At 38.4% G+C, this 22856-nt stretch overlaps 1 protein-coding gene across 3 annotated transcripts in view; it reads right to left on the bottom strand.

The window, feature by feature from the left end:
- Positions 1 to 422: 422 nt before the first annotated feature.
- Positions 423 to 22856, bottom strand: part of RIPK1 (receptor interacting serine/threonine kinase 1) — a 60635-nt gene continuing 38201 nt past the window's right edge. For all 3 annotated transcript variants that reach the window (XM_036888769.2, XM_036888771.2, XM_036888772.2), the window contains exons 8-11: positions 18287 to 18377; positions 16863 to 17429; positions 7671 to 7826; positions 423 to 2934 (exon numbers count right to left, since the gene is read on the bottom strand). In XM_036888769.2, coding sequence (XP_036744664.2) covers positions 2648 to 2934; positions 7671 to 7826; positions 16863 to 17429; positions 18287 to 18377 — 1101 coding nt within the window. In that variant the 3' untranslated portion in view covers positions 423 to 2647. The remainder of the gene's footprint in view (positions 2935 to 7670; positions 7827 to 16862; positions 17430 to 18286; positions 18378 to 22856) is intronic.

The following is a 22856-nucleotide window of genomic DNA, read 5'->3' as shown; positions in this document are numbered from 1 at the left end:
TCTAAGCCTGCTGGATTTCAGAACTCTGTACTTGGATTATTACAGATACAGAATTCACTATAGCAGTATTTATTAGCCTTCCATGATTTCTTAGTAATCAGATACTTCTAAATCTTGACTATGTAAAGCACATATTTTTATTTACATTAGGGTAATGAGAAAAACTTCTTTATAAATAACACGTTAAAATGTACTTCAAAATACTATTAAAGACAGTTTCTCAGAAAGAACTCCTTTTCTTATTCCTGAAGACATATTATGGAACCAAAACAAAGATTATGACCAGAGCAACAAGCGGAAAGACTGCCAAGCAAAACTGCGAGAGCTGGACGTGGGTCTTTTTTACCAACAGTTACCTTAGGATCCGAATGTCATTTTTTGGAAACAAGTATGGAGAGTCTTTTTTCTCAGTTTGTAGTCTGTGTTAATCTCAATTGGTTTCTGCTCAAGACTAGTGTTTTTATGGTGCTTGGGCCTTGTATTAAAACTCCTCAGAGACAAATTTGGCTCTTTTCAGCCTAGTTTTTAGGGAGTAGGGGCTAAAGGAAAAGCCTCTGAGCCATGTTTGAAGGACTGCAGTGCTGCAGGCCCACAGGGCAGAGAGTTTTCATCCTGAGAGCTGAAACACACTGTCCACACAGGTCCTCCTCTTTTTACCATCAGCTTCGTCTCTCCTGCCAATAGCAGGAGGCTGAAGAGGAATGTGTACAGAAAATGCCAACCTAAGTGGTAAAGCCACAGAGTAGAATCCTAAACTATTTCATACATACAAACACACAAATCATTTCAATGGCTTAGTACAGGATTTTATATTTTATTACTACAAAAACCTTTCATTTTTTTACCTTTTAACATTGATTGTTCAATCTCTTCAGAATTCAGTACACTGTTAGGATAGAGGTTTAGGAGATACATTAATTTTATTTATTTATTTTTTAGATAATTATTTTTTATTGAAGGGTAGTTGACACACAGTATTACATTAGTTTCAGGTGTACAACACAGTGATTCAACATTTATATACAATGATAATTCTAGGTACCAGCTATCACCATACCAACTTGTTACAATATTTTGACTATATTCCTTATGCTATACATTACATCCCGGTTGGAAGTGTGTGTGTGTGTGTATATATATATATTTGTGTGTGTGTGTGTGTGTGTGTGAGGGCATCTCTCATATTTATTGATCAAATGGTTGTTAACAATAATAAAATTCTGTATAGGGGGGTCAATGCTCAATGCACAATCATTAATCCACCCCAAGCCTAATTTTCGTCAGTCTAGGAGATACATTTAGAAAAGAAATCATCTAGCCTCTTCTAGCAAAGCCTGGGATGCTTCTCTCTCCAATTTTCCTTTTGGTCTGTATGATTTAATGCTGTGTGGCAACCAAATGGTGAGCCTGGCTATGTGTAGATAAGAGAACCAAGGTTCATTACTTATGGCAGTGCTCTTCTCAACTGGGGTAATTATGCACTTTCAGGAAATATCTGGCAATTTCTAGAGACGTGTTTGTCTGTCACAGCTGGCGATGGGAGGAGGGCGAGAACAGTGGTATTGGCATCTAGTGGGCAAAGACGAGGGTTGCTTCCAAACATCCTAAATGAATGGACAGCACCCCCTCACCCCCCCAACAAAGAATTATTGGGCCCAAGATGCCAGTAATGCTGACATTGAGAAATTCCTCTTTATGAAAACTAGCCTGACCATCCCGCACCCCTTCCTCCCTCCCTCCTCACAGGGCTAAGCATAATGGCAGACCCTCTCTGTTTAGCAAAGTGCTGGCAGTGATGCTGGGCGGTCCACTTCTAGTCTTGTATTCCTGAGTTTCAGGTGGGCTTTGAAAGGATGTGTGCTAGAGGCATAATTACCAGACTCCTTTTTTTACATCAAAGCTCACAGAAAAAAATGATGGTATTCTGGGGTAAATTGAGGAAGCTTGGAGGCTCCAGTTATAGCCAGGGGTGAAGAAATCAATATGCCCCGCATACATGACCCCTCTTCCAGGCACACAGGTTGGAAAACTACATAATGCATCAGAGTACTGGAAAGAACTTAAAAACTTAAGAATTTTTGTAGTTGTCAAAATGAGTGGCAATTCCTTACAACAACTGCCTGGAAAATTGTAATATTTTTGTTCTTTTTTTCCCCCTGCTTCTTAGTCCTCCTTAAAATCCCTTCGGTTACTTTACAGAGTAGAAATTAAACGCAATTCTTGAAGCCTGTAGTGACTGATACAATATTTGATCCTGAAGCTAACAGACACTATAATTTTGGAACGAACTGTGCTTGTGATACCAAAACGCCTATATGAGGAGAACTTAGAATTTTCCTGTACACTGGTTAAAACAAAAGTCTATATAGAAAAGAGAGCACAACGTAAGAAAATTGATTTAGTTTACATTCTATGAATTTTTTTTTCCCTTGCTCTATCTAACAAAATGAGATGAAGAGCATAATTGGAAGTTATGGAATGAACTGACAGGAAACAATGCTCATGAAGTATCTCTTGTCTCCTTTTCAAAATCCAATTAGGCTTCTGTTCTGATTGGGCCTTGGCCATGAACAGGTCTCCTGCTTAGTGGGCTGTTTGCGGTTGCTCACTCTGAGATTACTTCCTGCTGCCAAAGTCTCTTGTGGAGTTAGTTCTGGCTGATGTGTATCAAATAGCTCAGAAGGTCTATCCTTGAACACTGGTAGAGTGCACAGGCCAGCTTTCCCACTGTGGCCCCCTTGCTGCCTTCCCTCATCAGCCACTTTTGGAGCATCTGGTAAACCTTTTCTTTCAGTCCATCACGCTCATAGTCATGGTCAATTTCATCAATCTGAGATTCAGTGAAGCCCAGCTTACGGGCACAGTTTTTCCATTGCTTTCCCAGATTTTCCCTGACTGGGTCCAGGTGTTTATCCATCAGACTAGTAGGATTATCTGCCAAATACAAAAGAGAAGAAGACATCAAGCTGTAACCAATTTGGACATTCTAGTTTCAAAAGCCTGTGTAAAGTGAAGAAGCCAGGAAACAGTGAAAAAGATAATTATATGGTTGTTGACTCATAGGATGATATTTTACACGTCTGTAGGGCCATGCGGAGTCTGTGTGTGAATTAGGAAGGGAGACTTTTCCTCCTAGCAGATGCACATCTGAGCCACAGTTGATGGCTTTGGGGAAAAAACTCCTTCTTGGCTACTAGGCTGTTCTATATAATCTTGACTAGTCACCCTGTTTACATTAGACCTTCCTGATGGAAAGGGGGAAAACACCATTTTTGTTTCTTTTGGGCATTTTCCACTGCCGGAATTACAGTTACTCAATTCCTCATCTCCTTCACCCAACAATTCTCTCCTTATTTAATCAAGGAAACGGAGACCAGCATATGTGAACTAGTCCAGTTACAGGCCCTTCCCTTGTCTGTTAAGGGACGAGCTCCTCAAGGGCTGTGTTTGGGCTCATCCTCTCCCCACCAAGTGCTGGCCTCTCTTCTACAGCTATAATCTCTCTCTTTCTACTCCTTCCCCTGAGTCTTTCATAAAAATAGTAAGAGGAAACAAAAGTATAAAAACAACCACATTCCTTGATCCTCATTCTACCTCAAAAAGCTGAATAGAAGGAAAACAACATCTCATTCTTTCTCTCTAAACTCCCATTCTTTCCTCAGCTCCCCGCAGTGTGGCTCCTATCACCACCATGGCACATCAGCAGTCCAAAAACCTCCCAAGACATGCGCCAGATTGTATCACTGGGAGAGGGGAGCTGGGTCTGATTCTCAAAGGCACCCCTGTCAACCCAAAAGGTAGGAATTCCTGCTCTAGGTATTTTAAAAACTATCCTTCAAATGGGTTAGACTAGGGGTTGGCAAACTATGGCCTGTGGGCCAAATCTGGCCTCATGCCTGTTTTTGTAGACAAAGTTTTATTAGAACACAGCCACATCCATTCATGTACATATTGTCTGTGGCTGTGATTGCACTACAGTGTCAGTTGAGTAGCTGCACCAGAGGCCTTGGAGACAGTGAAGCCTAAAATACTTACCATCTGGCCCTTGAGAGAAAAAGGTTGCCAATCCTATGGTTAATCAGAAAGCTGGGTTCTTAAATCATATTGTTTTGGCCGCATGACTGCTCTTCCCAGTTTATGTTTTGGGATTAAGGTTATGAGCCTGAATAATGAAATCCTACAAGGGAAAACCCTCTTATTTTTATTACAGAGGGCTGTTGAGGGCATAGTCTTTTTTTTCTTTGGTATCATTAATCTACAATTACATGAGAAACATTATGTTTACTAGACTCCCTCCATCACTAAATGCCCCCCACATACACCATTACAGTCACTGTCCATCTGTGTAGTAAGATGCTGTAGAATCACTACTTGTCTTCTCTGTGCTGTACAGCCCTCCCTGTGCGCCCCCCCCCATATTATACATGCTGATCGTAATGCCGCCTTTCTTTCCCCCCCTCCCCTTATCCCTCCCTTCCCACCCATCCTCCCCAGTCCATTTCCCTTTGGTAACTGCTAGTCCATTCTTGGGTTCTGGGAGTCTGCTACTGTTTTGTTCCTTCAGTTTTTTTCTTTGTTCTTATACTCCACAGATGAGTGAAATCATTTGGTATTTGTCTTTCTCTGTCTGGCTTATTTCACTTGTTGCAAATGGTAGGATTTGTTTTCTTCTTATGGCTGAATAATATTACATTGTGTATAAGTACCACATCTTCTTTATCCATTCATCTACTGATGGACACTTAGGTTGCTTCCATGTATTGGCTATTGTAAATAGTGCTGTGATAAACATAGGGGTGCATCTGTCTTTTTCAAACTGGGCTGCTGCATTCTTAGGGTAAATTCCTAGGAGTGGGATTCTTGGGTCAAATGGTATTTCTATTTTGAGTTTTTTGAGGAACCTCCATACGGCTTTCCACAATGGTTGAACTAACTTACATTCCCACCAGCAGTGTAGGAGGGTTCCCCTTTCTCCACAGCCTCGCCAACATTTGTTGTTGTTTGTCTTTTGGATGGTGGCGATCCTTACTGGTGTGAGGTGATATCTCATTGTGGTTTTAATTTGCATTTCTCTGATGATTAGCGATGTGGAGCACCTTTTCATGTGTCTGTTGGCCATCTGAATTTCCTCTTTGGAGAACAGTCTGTTCAGCTCCTCTGACCATTTTTTAATTGAATTATTTGCTTTTTGTTTGTTGAGGTGGGTGAGCTCTTTATATATTTTGGATGTCAACCCTTTATCGTATCTGTCATTTATGAATATATTCTCCCATACTGTAGGATGCCTTTTTGTTCTATTGGTGGTGTCCTTTGCTATACAGAAGCTTTTCAGCTTGATATAGTCCCATTTGTTCATTTTTGCTTTTGTTTCCCTTGCCCGGGGGAATGGAAACTTCATGAAGAAGTTGCTCATGTTTATGTCCAAGAGATTTTTGCCTACGTTTTTTTCTAAGAGTTTTATGATTTCATGACTTACATTCAGGTCTTTGATCCGTTTTGAATTTACTTTTGTGTATGGGGTTACACAGTCATCCAGTTTCATTCTCTTGCATGTAGATGTCCAGTTTTGCCAGCACCAGCTGTTGAAGAGGCTGTCATTTCCCCATTGTATGTCCACGGCTCCTTTATCATAGATGAACTGACCATATATGTTTGGGTTAATATTTGAACTCTCTATTCTTTTCCACTGGTCTGTAGGTCTGTTCTTGTGCCAGTACCAAATTGTCTTGATTACTGTGGCTTTGTAGTAGAGCTTGAAGTTGGGAAGCGAGATGCCCCCTGCTTTGTTCTACCTTCTCAGGATTGCTTTGGCTATTCGGGGTCTTTTATGGTTCCATATGAATTTTAGAAACTTTTTGTTCCAGTTCGTTGAAGAATGCTGTCAGTATTTTGATAGAGGTTGCATTGAATCTGTAGATTGCTTTAGGCAGGATGGCCATTTTGACAATATTAATTCTTCCTAGCCAAGAGCATGGGATGAGTTTCCATTTGTTAGTGTCCTCTTTAATTTTTCTTAAGAGTGTCTTATAGTTTTCAGGGTATAGGTCTTTCACTTCCTTGGTTAGGTTTATTCCTAGGTAGTTTATTCTTTTTGATGCAATTGTGAATGGAATTGTTTTCTTGATTTCTCTTTCTGCTAGTTCATCGTTAGTGTACAGGAAAGCCACAGATTTCTGTGTATTAATTTTGTATCCTGCAACTTTGCTGAATTCAGGTATTTGTTCTAATAGTTTGCAGTGGAGTCTTTAGGGCTTTTTATCTACAATATCATGTCATCTGCAAATAGTGACAGTTTAACTTCTTCTTTACCAATCTAGATGCCTTGTATTTCTTTGTTTTGTCTGATTGCCCTGGCTAGGACCTCCAGTACTATGTTGAATAACAGTGGGGAGAGTGGGCATCCCTGTCTTGTTCCTGATCTCAGAGGAAAAGCTTTCAGCTTCTCGCTGTTCAGTATGATGTTAGCTGTGGGTTTGTCATATAAGGCCTTTATTATGTTGAGGTACTTGCCCTCTATACCCATTTTGTTGAGAGATTTTATCATGAATGGATGTTGAATTTTGTCAAATGCTTTTTCAGCATCTATGGAGATGATCATGTGGTTTTTGTCCTTCTATTTGTTGATGTGGTGGATGATGTTGATGGATTTTTGAATGTTGTACCATCCTTGCATCCCTGAAATGAATCCCACTTGATCATGGTGTATGATCCTCTTGATGTATTTTTTAATTCAGTTTGCTAATATTTTGTTGAGTATTTTTGCACCTATGTTCATCAGGGATATTGGTCTGTAATTTTGTTTTTTGGTGGGGTCTTTGCCTGGTTTTGGTATTAGAGTGATGCTGGCTTCATAGAATGAGTTTGAAGTATTCCCTCCTCTTCTATTTTTTGGAAAAGTTTAAGGAGAATGGGTATTATGTCTTCTCTATATGTCTGCTAAAATTCAGCGGTGAATCCATCTGGCCCAGGGCTTTTGTTCTTGGGTAGTTTTTTGATTACCGATTCAATTTTTTTGCTGGTAATTAGTCTTTAGATTTTCTGTTTCTTCCTTGGTCAGTCTTGGAAGGTTGTATTTTTCTAGGAAGTTGTCTATTTCTCCTAGGTTTTCCAGCTTGTTAGTATATAGAGTCTCATAGTATTCTCTAATAATTATTTGTATTTCTGTAGGGTCCGTCATGATTTTTCCTTTCTCATTTCTGATTCTGTTGATGTGTGTAGATTCTCTTTTTCTCTTAATAAGTCTGGGAATGGGCTTATCTATTTTGTTTATTTTCTCAAAGAACCAGCGGGCATAATCTTTTATTTTTTACAGAATACCTTTTGATGAAGACCTGAAAAAACTATCTGTCCTAGGTCTAAGTAGTAATATTGATGATGATATGTTTAACACTATCATAGATGTTACTATTTGTCAGGCAGTTTTAAGCTTTTTATTCATAGTGACTGACTCATTTTTACAACAAATCCATGAATTAGATGTCATTATCCCCATATTAAACATAAATAAATTACAAAGGAATTATATGGAAATTAGAGATATTTTAAAGAGGACACAGGGCAACTTTCAGGGAGAATAATCAGACACATTTTAGGATTCAACTATATTATCCCTCTTAACAATTAAGAAAGCTCAAGGTTGCTAGACAATAGGCCTTTAAAGGGTATCTTACCAAAGATATCTAGGTACTTAGAAGCTGGCTCTTCTTTCAAGTTTGTGTATATATTACTGTCCAGCGATGGTGAACTCATTCCGCCAATCTCCATATAATTACGGTCTCCAATCTGAATGCCAGTACTATTGTATATGGTATATTTTGTAGACTCGTCTGAATAGAGAGAAACCACAGGTCAGCATATCTGGATTGTAAGCAAGAGAAAAAAATATAACATGATAAAAGGGACAGGGCTTTACTCCAAATGCTTAAGTTGAATTATTTATCCTATGCCACTCTTTGAAATTTTCTTCATTAAAATATGGCCCAACCACCTCATACCCATTAGGACAGCTACTATCAAAAAAACAGAAAATAACAAGTGTTAGTAAGGATGTGGAGATTCGGAACCCTCATGTGCGGCTGGTTGGATATAAAATGGGGCAGCTGCTATGGCAACAGTATGGAGGGCCTCAAAAACTTAAAAACAGAACTATCATATGATTTAGCAATGCCGCTTCTCAGTATACACCCCAAAGAATGTAAAGGTCTCAAACAGATACTTATACACCTGTTGTTTAAAGCAGCATCATGCAGAATTGCCAAAAAGTGGAAGCCACTCATATGTCCATCAACATACAAAAGGATAAACAAAATGTGGTCCATCTACACACTGGAATATGAATCAGCCTTAAAAAGGATGGAAGTTCTCATACAGGCTAAAATGTGGATGAATCCTGAGGAAACTGTGCTAAGTGAAGTAAGCCAGACATAAAAAGACAAATACTGGGAGGGGCGGAAGATGGCGGCGTGAGTAGAGCAGGCAGAGCGGGAGGGAGACGGAGCCCAGGGCTGCCGAACACCCAGCCCCAGCCATCCGGGCCAGAGTGCAGGGCCCTCGATACTGGGAAAACAGGGCAGCAAGAACAGTGAGCAGGCACTGGAGGCTGGGCGACAGAGGACATAAGAAAAGCGCGCGACCATTTTTTTTTTTTTTTTTTTGCTTTTTTGCTGCTTTGTTTTGGCGATCGCTTTTTGGAAGTCTTAAAGGGATAGGGACCCCAATACTAGGGAAACAGGGCAGCAAGACCGGTGAGCTGATGCCTGAGGCTGGCGCCGGAGAATAAATAAAAACGAGCGACCACTTTTTTATTTTTTTAATTAATTTTTTTCTTGTTTTTTTTTGTGGTCGTTGTTTTGTTTTGGCGGGTGCTTTTTGGAAGTCTTAAAGGGGCAGGGCGGGTCACTTAATCCAGAGGTAGGGAATCCGGGATCTCTGGGCACCCTAACCCCTGGGCTGCAGGGAGCAGGGAGGCCCCTTACGGAGATAAATAGCCTCCCAGCAGCTCCCCCTCCAACGCGACTCCACCACTTTGGAGCAGCTGCCCGAGCCAGGCCACGCCCACAGCAACAGCGGAGATTAACTCCATAGCAGCCGGGCAGGAAGCAGAAACCCTGTCTGCGCGCAGCTGCGCAGCACAAGCCACTAGAGGCCGCTGTTCTCCCAGGAGAGGAGGGCCACAAACCAACAAGAAAGGAAGTCCTTCCAGCCGTCACTCGTCCCAGTTCTGCAGACTATTCCTATCACCATGAAAAGGCAAAGCTACAGGCAGACAAAGATCACAGAGACAACACCAGAGAAGGAGACAGACCTATCCAGTCTTCCTGACAAAGAATTCAAAATAAGAATCATAAACATGCTGACAGAGATGCAGAGAAATACGCAAGAGAAATGGGATGAAGTCCGGAGGGAGATCACAGATGCCAGAAAGGACATCGCAGAAATGAAACAAACTCTGGAAGGGTTTATAAGCAGAATGGATAGAATGCAAGAGGCCATTGATGGAATTGAAATCAGAGAACAGGAACGCATAGAAGCTGACATAGAGAGAGACAAAAGGATCTCCAGGAATGAAACAATATTAAGAGAACTGTGTGACCAATCCAAAAGGAACAATATCCGTATTATAGGGGTTCCAGAAGAAGAAGAGAGAGGAAAAGAGATGGAAAGTATCTTAGAAGAAATAATTGCTGAAAACTTCCCCAAACTGGGGGAGGAAATAATCGAACAGACCACGGAAATACACAGAACCCCCAACAGAAAGGATCCAAGGAGGACAACACCAAGACACATAATAATTAAAATGGTGAAGATCAAGGACAAGGACAGAGTTTTAAAGGGAGCTAGAGAAAGAACGAAGGTCACCTACAAAGGAAAACACATCAGGCTAACATCAGACTTCTCGACAGAAACCCTACAGGCCAGAAGAGAATGGCATGATATATTTAATACAATGAAACAGAAGGGCCTTGAACCAAGGATACTGTATCCAGCACGACTATCATTCAAATATGACGGTGGGATTAAACAATTCCCAGACAAACAAAAGCTGAGGGAATTTGCTTCCCACAAACCACCTCTACAGAGCATCTTACAGGGACTGCTCTAGATGGGAGCACTCCTAGAAAGAGCACAGCACAAAACACCCAACATATGAAGAATCGAGGAGGAGGAATAAGAAGGGAGAGAAGAAAAGAATCTCCAGACAGTGTATATAACAGCTCAATAAGCGAGCTAAGTTAGGCAGTAAGATACTAAAGATGCTAACCTTGAACCTTTGGTAAACACAAATTTAAAGCCTGCAATGGCAATAAGTACATATCTTTCAATAGTCAGCCTAAATGTTAATGGGCTGAATGCACCAATCAAAAGACATAGAGAATAGAATGGATAAAAAAGCAAAATCCATCTATATGCTGCTTACAAGAAACTCACCTCAAACCCAAAGACATGTACAGACTAAAAGTCAAGGGATGGAAAAACATATTTCAAGCAAACAACAGCGAGAAGAAAGAAGGTGTTGCAGTACTAATATCAGACAAAATAGACTTCAAAACAAAGAAAGTAACAAGAGATAAAGAAGGACACTACATAATGATAAAGAGCTGAGTCCAACAAGAGGATATAACCATTTTAAATATATATGCACCCAACACAGGAGCACCAGCATATGTGAAACAAATAGTAACAGAACTAAAGGGGGAAATAGACTGCAATGCATTCATTCTAGGAGACTTCAACACACCACTCACCCCAAAGGATAGATCCACTGGGCAGAAAATAAGTAAGGACACAGAGGCACTGAACAGCACAGTAGAGCAGATGGACCTAGCAGACATCTATAGAACTCTACATCCAAAAGCAACAGGATATACATTCTTCTCAAGTGCACATGGAACATTCTCCAGAACAGACCACATACTAGGCCACTAAAAGAGCCTCAGAAAATTCCAAAAGATTGAAATCCTACCAACCAACTTTTCAGACCACAAAGGCATAAAACTAGAAATAAACTGTACAAAGAAAGCAAAGAGGCTCACAAACACATGGAGGCTTAACAACACGCTCCTAAATAATCAATGGATCAATGACCAAATCAAAATGGAGATCCAGCAATATATGGAAACAAATGACAACAACAACACTAAGCCCCAACTTCTGTGGGACGCAGCAAAAGCAGTCTTAAGAGGAAAGTATATAGCAATCCAGGCATATTTAAAAAAGGAACAACAATCCCAAATGAATGATCTAATGTCACAATTATCGAAATTGGAAAAAGAAGAACAAATGAGGCCTAAGCTCAGCAGAAGGAGGGACATAATAAAGATCAGAGAAGAAATAAATAAAATTGAGAAGAATAAAACAATAGCAAAAATCAATGAAACCAAGAGCTGGTTCTTCGAGAGAATAAACAAAATAGATAAGCCTCTAGCCAGACTTATTAAGAAGAAAAGAGAGTCAACACAAATCAACAGTATCAGAAACAAGAAAGGAAAAATCACGACGGACCCCACAGAAATACAAAGAATTATTAGAGAATACTATGAAAACCTATATGCTAACAAGCTGGGTAACCGAGGAGAAATGGACAACTTCCTAGAAAAATACAACCTTCCACGATTGACCCAGAAAGAAACAGAAAATCTAAACAGACCAATTACCAGCAACAAAATTGAAGTGGTAATCAAAAAACTACCAAAGAAAAAAACCCCCGGGCCAGATGGATTTACCTCGGAATTTTATCAGACATACAGGGAAGACATAATACCCATTCTCCTTAAACTTTTCCAAAAAATAGAAGAGGAGGGAATACTCCCAAACTCATTCTATGAAGCTAACATCACCCTAATACCAAAACCAGGCAAAGACCCTACCAAAAAAGAAAACTACAGACCAATATCCCTGATGAACGTAGATGCAAAAATACTCATCAAAATATTAGCAAACCGAATTCAAAAATACATCAAAAGGATCATACACCATGACCAAGTGGGATTCATCCGAGGGATGCAAGGACAGTACAACATTCGAAAGTCCATCAACATCATCCACCACATCAACAAAAAGAAAGACAAAAACCACATGATCATCTCCATAGATGCTGAAAAAGCATTTGACAAAGTTCAACATCCATTCATGATAAAAACTCTCAGCAAAATGGGAATAGAGGGCAAGTACCTCAACACAATAAAGGCCATATATGATAAACCCACAGCCAACATTATACTGAACAGCGAGAAGCTGAAAGCATTTCCTCTGAGATCGGGAACTAGACAGGGATGCCCACTCTCTCCACTGTTATTTAACATAGTACTGGAGGTCCTAGCCACGGCAATCAGACAAAACAAAGAAATACAAGGAATCCAGATTGGTAAAGAAGAAGTTAAACTGTCACTATTTGCAGATGACATGATACTGTACATAAAAAACCCTAAAGACTCCACCGCAAAACTACTAGAACTGATATCGGAATACAGAAAAGTTGCAGGATACAAAATCAACACACAGAAATCTGTGGCTTTCCTATACACTAACAATGAACCAACAGAAAGAGAAATCAGGAAAACAACTCCATTCACAATTGCATTAAAAAAAAAAAATACCTAGGAAAAACCTAACCAAGGAAGTGAAAGACTTATACTCTGAAAACTACAAGTCACTCTTAAGAGAAATTAAAGGGGACACTAACAGATGGAAACTCATCCCATGCTCGTGGCTAGGAAGAATTAATATAGTCAAAATGGCCATCCTGCCCAAAGCAATATACAGATTTGATGCAATCCCTATGAAACTACCAGCAACATTCTTCAATGAACTGGAACAAACAATTCAAAAATTCATATGGAAGCACCAAAGACCCCGAATAGCCAAAGCAATCCTGAGAAAGAAGAATAAAGTAGGGGGGAATCTCACTCCCCAACTTCAAGCTCTACTATAAAGCCATAGTAATCAAGACAATTTGGTACTGGCACAAGAGCAGAGCCACAGACCAATGGAACAGACTAGAGAATCCAGACATTGACCCAGACATATATGGTCAATTAATATTTGATAAAGGAGCCATGGACGTACAATGGTGAAATGACAGTCTCTTCAACAGATGGTGCTGGCAAAACTGGACAGCTACATGTAAGAGAATGAAACTGGACCACTGTCTAACCCCATATACAAAAGTAAACTCAAAATGGATCAAAGACCTGAATGTAAGTCATGAAAGTATTAAACTCTTGGAAGAAAACATAGGCAAAAACCTCGTAGACATAAACACGAGTGACCTCTTCTTGAACATATCCCCCCAGGCAAGGAAAACAACAGCAAAAATGAACAAGTGGGACTATATTAAGCTGAAAAGCTTCTGTACAGCAAAAGACACCATCAATAGAACAAGAAGGATCCCTACAGTATGGGAGAATATATTTGAAAATGACAGATCCAATAAAGGCTTGACGTCCAGAATATATAAAGAGCTCACACGCCTCAACAAACAAAAAACAAATAACCCAATTAAAAAATGGGCAGAGGAACTGAACAGACAGTTCTCCAAAAAAGAAATACAGATGGCCAACAGACACATGAAAAGATGCTCCACATCACTAATTATCAGAGAAATGCAAATTAAAACTACAATGAGGTATCACCTCACACCAGTAAGGATGGCTGCCATCCAAAAGACAGAGAACAACAAATGTTGGCGAGGCTGTGGAGAAAGGGGAACCCTCCTACACTGCTGGTGGGAATGTAAGTTAGTTCAACCATTGTGGAAAGCAGTATGGAGGTACATCAAAATGCTCAAAACAGACTTACCATTTGACCCAGGAATTGCACTCCTAGGAATTTACCCTAAGAATGCAGCAATCAAGTATGAGAAAGATCAGTGCACCCTATGTTTATCGCAGCACTATTTACAATAGCCAAGAATTGGAAGCAACCTGAATGTCCATCGATAGATGAATGGATAAAGAAGATGTGGTACATATACACAATGGAATACTACTCAGCCATAAGAAAAGGGCAAATCCAACCATTTGCAGCAACATGGATGGAGCTGGAGGGTATTATGCTCAGTGAAACAAGCCAAGCGGAGAAAGAGAAATACTAAATGATTTCACTTATCTGTGGAATATAAGAAGGAAAAACTGAAGGAACAAAACAGCACCAGAATCACAGAACTCAAGAATGGACTAACAGGTACCAAAGGGAAAGGGACTGGGGAGGATGGGTGGGTAGGGGGGGAGAAGGGCGGGGGAGAAGTAGGGGGTATTAAGATTAGCATGCATGGGGGGGTAGGAGAAAAGGGAGGGCTGTACAACACAGAGAAGGCAAGTAGTGATTCTACAACATTTTGCTATGCTGATGGACAGTGACTGTAAAGGGGTTTATAGGGGGGACCAGGTATAGGGGAGAGCCTAGTAAACATAATATTCGTCATGTAAGTGTAGATTAGTGATACCAAAAAAAAAAAAAAGGGCAGTTCCTGTGTGGTAACCTCCAATGAGTTCTACACAAGGGTATAAAGGGCATATAAAAGTGTAGGCAAAGGGTCTGTTTGTGTTTATACAGAGGATCAAAGCCTAATTGGGCTACCCCAAAAACGAACTAAGATACGATATGAAAAAGAACTTCCAACATCAGCACTCTCTGGAAGACTCATGCCAGAAGATGATCATCAAAAAACCCCAACAAAGATCCACGCACTGCTACAGCTGTAGGTGCACTCATCCCACCAGCTCCTGGACTTGCCATGGGAATGAGAAAGGAGATATCTAAGCTGGCCTGTGCATACAGTAAAACAACAAATTTGACTGGATCTATACTGTTGGAACTCAATCAAGAATTAGGAGAAGTGCAAATTGTAGCGCTCCAAAATCTTACAACTACAGACTATTTACTGTTAAAAGAACATAAGGGATGTGAACATTCCCCAGGAATGGGTTGTTTTAATTTGTCTGATTTCTCTCAGACTGTTCAAGTTCAGTTGGACAATATCCACCATATCATAGATAAGTTTTCACAAATGCCTAAGGTGCCTAACTGGTTTTCTTGGTTTCACTGGAGATGGCTGGTAATTACAGGTATGCTTTGGTTATGTAACTGTACTCCTATTATGTTAATGTGTGTGCGCAATTTAAGTAGTAGCTTAAAACCTACACATGCTGAAGTTACTCTACAAGAAGATATGTCAAAGAAATAATCAATCTTCCCAGGTTTTCTTCCGCCTGCTACTTCTATAGCTTTTCTTCTTCCTTCCTAATTACAACCCTTAAATAGAATTCGTGCCTCATATCAAATTTACCGAGTGTCATAATTCCTCCAAGTGGTAAAGATACCTCAAGACAAATGCGGGGCATAGAAGCCACAGGGCATAAATATGCAAAGAAATAAAAAGCTAACCATTTCAAACAATAAGGCTTCTCTCTCACTTACCAAATTTACATTCCCCTGTATGGCCCTGGAAGATGACTGGTTAGCCAGAGACGGGTAAGATTCCTCAAGGGAGGAACAACCTAAGACAGGCACAGTCGCAAGGGGGTCATCAGGTGAGAAATTGGGGATCAACAGAGGTGAGGCTTAGAACCTCACCCCCCCTGTTCTGAGAGAAATCTTCTGCATCCGTGGATGTTTTATTGCCCTCGTCTACCTTGGATTAACACATAGTCTACAGGCACACACCTGATCATCCACATTTGCTCTCTTACAACACTAAACTATGTTTTCTACCTTTATCTTGTATCTACCTACCACTTCAGCATTTTATTAAAAATAATAATAATAAAGAGAGAAATGTGGTATCCACATATAAATCAAGTATAAAAATCAAATGAGTATTCCTATTTGAACTGACTGTTCATAGTTCATAATGCATGAGCAAAACTGAAGGTTTCTGTGATGGCTGCCCTTGTACTGTTCACCATGTAAGAACTTAATTCACAATGTAAGAATTTGTTCTCCATGTAAGAACTTGTTTGTTATGCCTCAGAAGATTGGAGACTGACGAAAATTAGGCTTGGAGTGGATTAATGATTGTGCATTGAGCATTGACTCCCCTATACAGAATTTTATTGTTGTTAACAACCATTTGATCAATAAATATGAGAGATGCCCTCACAAAAAAAAAAAAAAAAAGTATACACTTCCAATGGTAAAATAATAAGTAACCGGGATATAATGAATATAGTCAAGATATTGTAACAGCTTGGTATGGTGATAGCTGGTACCTAGAATTGTCATGTATATAAATGTTGAATCACTATGTTGTACACCTGAAACTAACGTAATGTAATACTGTGTGTCAACTACCCTTCAATAAAAAATAATTATCTACAAAAATAAATAAATAAAAGACAAATACTGAATGATTCTACTCATATAAGGTCACTAGAGTAACCAAATTCAGAAAGACACAAAGTGGAAGGGTGGTTGCCAGGGAGGAAGCAGAATGGAGAGTTACTGTCTAACGGATGCAGGGTTCCAGGTTGGGAAGACGAAGAGAGTTCTGGAGATGGACGCAACAGTGTGGTTTTCATCACAAACAGTAGTTTTTGGTGTATATAAGCTAAAAAATAAAAATACCCAAGACTCATTTCTTACCTTCAGAAAACAGCAAGCATGTGAAAGAATACAAGCAGATACCTTCACTTACATCAGAGACTGGGTATAATGAGACTATGATTCAAGTGCCAAGGAAGATGCCTACAGTTACCAGGACCTGTACCCCAACACTTAAGGGCGGCTGCAATGAACCCTACCCAAAATGAACTGGTCTGATGGCAAGTGTACACTTTGTTATCTTATAGTCTACAACAGAGCTAAATAGCTAATTTTCAGAAAAATGTTTAAAAAGGTAAGACTGTGACCAAAGGCCTGTTTACCTCTTGATGGCAAGGAGCTGAATGGAATGGTGGGTGTGTTTCCCACCAGGTCAGGCACTGAAATTTTATTCAGACTTGGCATGTGGCTTGGGTTTGGCCCATACCAAACTCTTGATCCTGCTGTTCCCAGATCCAGTGGTCTTGTTCCAAAACCGAGTCGACTGTATGTTGATCCGTTGTTCCAGTATGGTGCTTGGGGTTGGCTGGTTAGCCCTACTGATTGGTGCACTACATTTCCAGGACTGGCTGCACAGGAATAATGAAGGCCTTTTACTCCTGGGTTCTGAACATTCTCATAAGGTCTCTGCTGTGCAAAAGGGTCATGGGAGACCCTTCGTCGCCTTTCCTCCTCTCTATTGTAAGCCATGTTCCACTTGGGCTGCTGTTTTGTCTGCCTGTCCATGCGGCTACCAAAAAGATGGTAGTTGGCTTCCTCCTGGAGTTTGCTCCGCAGGGCAAGCTCATTCTCCTCCTGCTGGTCCTCAGTGTAGGGAGCGAACCAGGACTCCTCCACGGGCCCTACACCTAGTCCCTGTGAACTGTGCAGTGAACTGGGCTGTTCTGTGGCTGAGAAAAAATGATCAACAATAGAAAGAATTTCATGAAACATTAAAAAGTAAAATAGAACCTGAGCACTCTCATGAACCTGCACCTCACAGCAGCATACTAAAACCTTTGAGAACAAGTAAGAAGCATTTGTTCACTAGATGATCCTCTTTCTATGAGTTACATAGGTAAAAAGCCCCTGCATGGTGGTGAGTGAGCACCAAGGACATTATAACAAGCTAAAGAAAGCAGAAAGGACCACGTGAGAAAGGGGCTTGTGCTGGAGCAGAAAGGTTCTTGTCTCCTTAGTGTGATGCAGGTGTGGAAAATAAGAAGAGTAGCAGCTCTGCACTAAGCACTTGCCATGGATGCTTACATTCTTTAAGAGCCTTATAAGAGTAGAAGCAATTATTACAATTTGATAGATGAGGTTTATAAGAGATTAAGTAATTAGACAGCTAATAAGTAGATTCAATATTCTCTACCCAGCTTTCCTTTCTGTTATAATGAAAAAAGCAACCCTGCTGGAATCTGAGACCAATCTCTGCTTATCTATTCTCTGGACCTAGTCATCCCTGACCTTCTCTTCGCTCTCACATATGTCCCCTTCTTTTATCTGAACATTCACTTTCTCCCTATCAGATATATTAAGCCTCCTACAAGGATTCTTTATGACTTTGGTGAACACATTGTTATTTAATATGCCAAATATATGTATCTTGACTCCCAAATATATTAAATTTCTTTTAAGGCAGGTGTTAAGTTTTATAGCTGCTTCTGTTTCTCAAATGATCATGAACAGTATTTTAGAGAGTAGAGTGAATGAATGAGCAAACAGAAAAGTGAATAAATAGATTTTCTATCATACTGTAAGTTACCTGAATGTGACCTGCTTGGAGGTATTGCTACACAATCAATTTGGAGAGACTGCATTCTCTTCACAATTGCATTTTCATTTGGATATTCTTTCTGTATTTAAGACCATAAATACACATTAGAAAATGGAAGAAAATAGTCAGTTCCAAAAAATTATTAGAAGGAATCTTTTCAGAAGATAGAAATTTAACATAGATTTTGCAAGTGGTATTTTTTTTTAAACAAAAATTTTCCCAAATAGCCAAAACAATCTTAAAAAGGAAAAAAGTTGGAGATTTCAGAGTTTATGTTTTAGAAATTCACTACAAACCCACAGTGATCAAAACAGCATGGTACTGGCCTAAGGACAGACCTACAGACCAATGGAATATAACAGACCCAGAAATAAACCCTTATACATATATATTCAATTGATCTTCAGCAAGGGTGCCAAGACCATTCAGTGGCAGAACACTAAATAACTATGTGTAAAAGTTGGACACTTTTCTTTCAATGAATTTAAGACCTAAACTGAAGAGCTAAAACTATGTAACTATTAGAAGAAAACATAGGGGAAAAGGTTCATGACATTGGATTTGACAATGATTTCTTCCAATATGACACTAGAAAGTACAGGCAACAAAATAAAAATAGATTAACATCAAAATTAAAACCCTACTCATCAAAAGACCCTTTCAGGAGAGTGAAAAGACAATGCATAGAATAGGAAAAAAGTTGCAAATTATATATATCTGATAAGTGATGAATATCCAGATTATATACAGAATTCCTACAATTCAACAAAAAAACACAAACTCAACTTAAATATGGGTAAAGGACTTGAATAAACATTTAATCAAAGAAGATATAGAAAGATGCTCAACATCATTAGTCATTACGAAAATGCAAATCAAAACCACCATGACATACATACCACTCATTAGAATGGCCGTTACTTGTAACAACAAACCCAGAAAATGAAAAGTATTGCTGAGAATGTAAAGAAATTGGAATGCTTGTGCATTGCTGGTGGGAATGTAAAATGGGAAAGCCATTATGGAAAAGTTTGTAGTTCCTCAAAAAGTTAAACTGAATTGTCATATAATCTATCAATTCCACGTCTAGGCATATACCCCAAAGAATTGAAAGCAGAGACTAAAAAAGATACTTGTACACTTTTTGTTTATAGTAGTATTACTCACTATTGTTAACGGCAGAAAAACACAACTATCCATCAACAGATGAATGAATACTCAAAATGAGATATATACCTATGACAGAATATTATTCAGCTTTAAAAAGAAGATAGGTTCTGATGAATGCTACAAAATGGATGAGCCTTGAAGACAGTGTGATAAGTGAAATATGTTAGGCACAAAAAGACAAATATTGGATGATCCCAAATCTATGAGTTACCTAAAATAGGTAAATTCATAGACAGAAAGTAGAATAGAGGTTGCCAGAGGCTGGGGAGACGAAGGAATGGGGAGTTGTTGTTTAATGGATACAGAGTTTCTATTTGGGATAAAAATAAAAAGAAACAGATACTAGTGATGACTGCAACACTGTAAATGTAGTTAAGCCACTGAATTGTATACTTAAAAATGGTTACAATGGTAAATTTCATGTTATATATATTTTACCACAATAAAAAAAAGAGAAACTTTTGTCACTAAAAGTAATACTACTATAAAAAACAGAGAAAATCACATATAAAAAGAAACCTACAACACAGTGCCTTCACTCAGAAGAAGAAATTAACATTTGGTATTTTCTTCAAATTTTTTTCCTAGTCATATTTGTATTCTCCTCTTTTAACAGAGAGTGCCTGTTACATAGCTGGATGGTACTATGTTCACTGAATGAACATATAAGTCATCTGGGGGAAAATGACAGAGGATGTTAATTATGTGCATAGTTTATAGCACTTTGTATATTGTTTTTTACTTAACATGATAAATATTTTTATGGTATTTTAATTTAATAAAAGCAATTGTTTTCTTTTTATAGTTTTTTTTAATTAAGCAAAATGTATTAAGTACAAATTTATTTTAAAAGACTCAAACTGTACAGAATTACCCATAGCAACACTTGAATGTCACTCCTTCCACCCCCACTGTCTTCCATTCCTTAGAAGTAATCCTAGAGCATGTAGTGCATCCTTTTATTCTCTCTAGGCAGTTGCATACATATTTTGGAAATATACAAATATATATATATATATATATATATATATATAGGCAAAGATTCACACTGTTTGTTTTGTTTTTTATTTTTTCACAAACAAGACTTAAAGATCTATCCGTATCATTACATGTTAGTTTCTACCTCTTTTAAATCGCTATATAGTATTCTGTGTTTGGATGAATCCTAATTTAATTACATCTCATGCACATTTGGGTTATTTCCAATTTTTTACTTATAAACTAAGGTACAACGAACTCCTAAAGCTAAATCCTTGAGGATACATGTGAACAGGATAGATCATTAAGAGTAGAACTGCAACAAAATTTGTGCCTTTAAAAGTTTGATAGATGCTTCACCTTTCAATAAACTTCACCAATTTACACTCTTAACAATGCTGTACAAGACTTTCTGTTATTCTCATTTTTACCAATGCTTAATATTGCCAATCTTTCAAAAATGTTTTCAGTCTAATAGATGAAAAATTAAAATCAATTCACTTTGCTTTTCTCTGTTAGTGAGGCCATTTATCTTTTCCAACCTTTACTGTCCACTGATGGGTTCAGTTTGTTTATATTTTATTCAGGATCTTTGCATCTATATTGTTAAGTGAGACTGGTAATTTTCCTTTCTTGTGTCTTCTGTTTCAGGTTCAGAAATCAAAATTATACCAGTCTCATAAAGTGGGTTTGGGAGAGTTGCGTTTTCTCTATTATGTGGACACGTTTGTATAAACTTGGAACAATTTCTTCACTCCATATTTTGGAGAAATCACTGATGATATGGTTGGAGAATTCTCATTATGGGAAGATTTTTGATCACTAATTCCACATCTTTTAAAGGCAACAGGTTTTCTATCTCTATTTGAGTTGGTTTTGCTAAGCTGTACTTTTTTTCCTAGAAATTTGTCTATTCTATCTAAATTTTAAAATGAACAAAAGTTGTTTATACTGAGCAACACAGAGAAGACAAGTAGTGATTTTACAGCATCTTACTACACAGATGGACAGTGACTGTGACGGGGTATGTGGGGGGGACTTGGTGAAGCGGGGAGCCTAGTAAACATAATGTTCTTCATGTAATTGTAGATTAATGATACCAAAATAAAATTTTTTAAAAAGTTGTTTATAATATCTTCTTAATACCATTTTGATGTTTGCAGGAGCTATAGTTAGGCCTCCTTATTCATTATTTCAGTCTTTGCTTTTTTGATCAGTCTTAATTAGTTGATTTTATTTCAAAGAACCAACATTTAGCTTTTTGATCCTCTTTTAGCTGTTTTCTATGTAACTCATTTATATTTTTCCTTTATTATTTACTGCTTTCTATTTTCTCTAGGTTTATTTTGCTATTTTCTTCAGATGAATGCTTGGCTAATTAATTTTTAGCCTCTCTCAGAAAGAGAGATGGTTGCTTCCACATCTTGGCTATTGTAAATAATGCTGTAATAAACAAAGGGTGAATATATCTTTTTGGCATTTTTAAAAAGTCTGTTTCTTAACTTCTAACCATGTGGGAATTTCTAATTGTCTTTTAAGATTAATTTCTAGCATAACTGAAATATAGTCAGAGAACATTCTTCATATGATTATAATCCTTTTAAATTGGTTGAAGACTTGTTTTATTTCCCAGTACAAGGTCAGGTTTTGAAAATGTTCCTTATGTTCTTGAAAAGCCTTTAAAGGTAAATGTTCTGCACTTGTTAAGTACAATGGTTTATATATTTCCATTAGGTCAAATCAGTTAATCATGTTCTTCAAATTTCCTATATCCTTACTGATTTGTTTTTGGTCTTTTTGTTCTATCAATTAAAGAGAAATTTGTATTAAAATTTCCAACTATGATTGTGGATTTATCTATTTCTCCTTTGAGTTCTATCAATTTTTGCTTTATATTTTGAGGCTATGTTATTATTGGCATATACATATTTAAACTTATCTTCCCAGTGACGTAGACCTTTTATTGTTATAAAATATTCCTGATTATGGTGATGCTTTTTAACCTTAGTGACTATCTTTCCTGATGTCTTTTTTATTGCTTTCTTGGTATGTATTGGGTACCTCTTTTATGGTATAGATATCCCTCAAAAAGCAATCTTGACTAGCAATTCTTGACTGATTTTTTCTAGCTTTACATTAATTTCACTCTTTGCCTGCCTATTTTATTTACTGTAGTCTCTCTTTCATGACTATAGCAGTATGTTCCTGTAAGACTTATGACAGTAACTTGTTTTATGAATGTGTACGCAAGGAAGGTCTCTGTTCCACTAGGTTGGTTAATTAGTAATAGTCATTGGGGTACCTCTCTGATTGCAGACACCAAACTCACTGCTTCAGCCCCAGGCAGACAGATGCTGCTCCTAACTGCTTCTCAGCACAACGGAATTAGAGGGAGGAGTCACCTTTTACA

Source organism: Manis pentadactyla, chromosome 16 (genome assembly GCF_030020395.1).
Source record: "Manis pentadactyla isolate mManPen7 chromosome 16, mManPen7.hap1, whole genome shotgun sequence".
Classification (NCBI taxonomy): domain Eukaryota; kingdom Metazoa; phylum Chordata; class Mammalia; order Pholidota; family Manidae; genus Manis; species Manis pentadactyla.
This window is presented reverse-complemented; position numbering and strand designations above follow the sequence as displayed.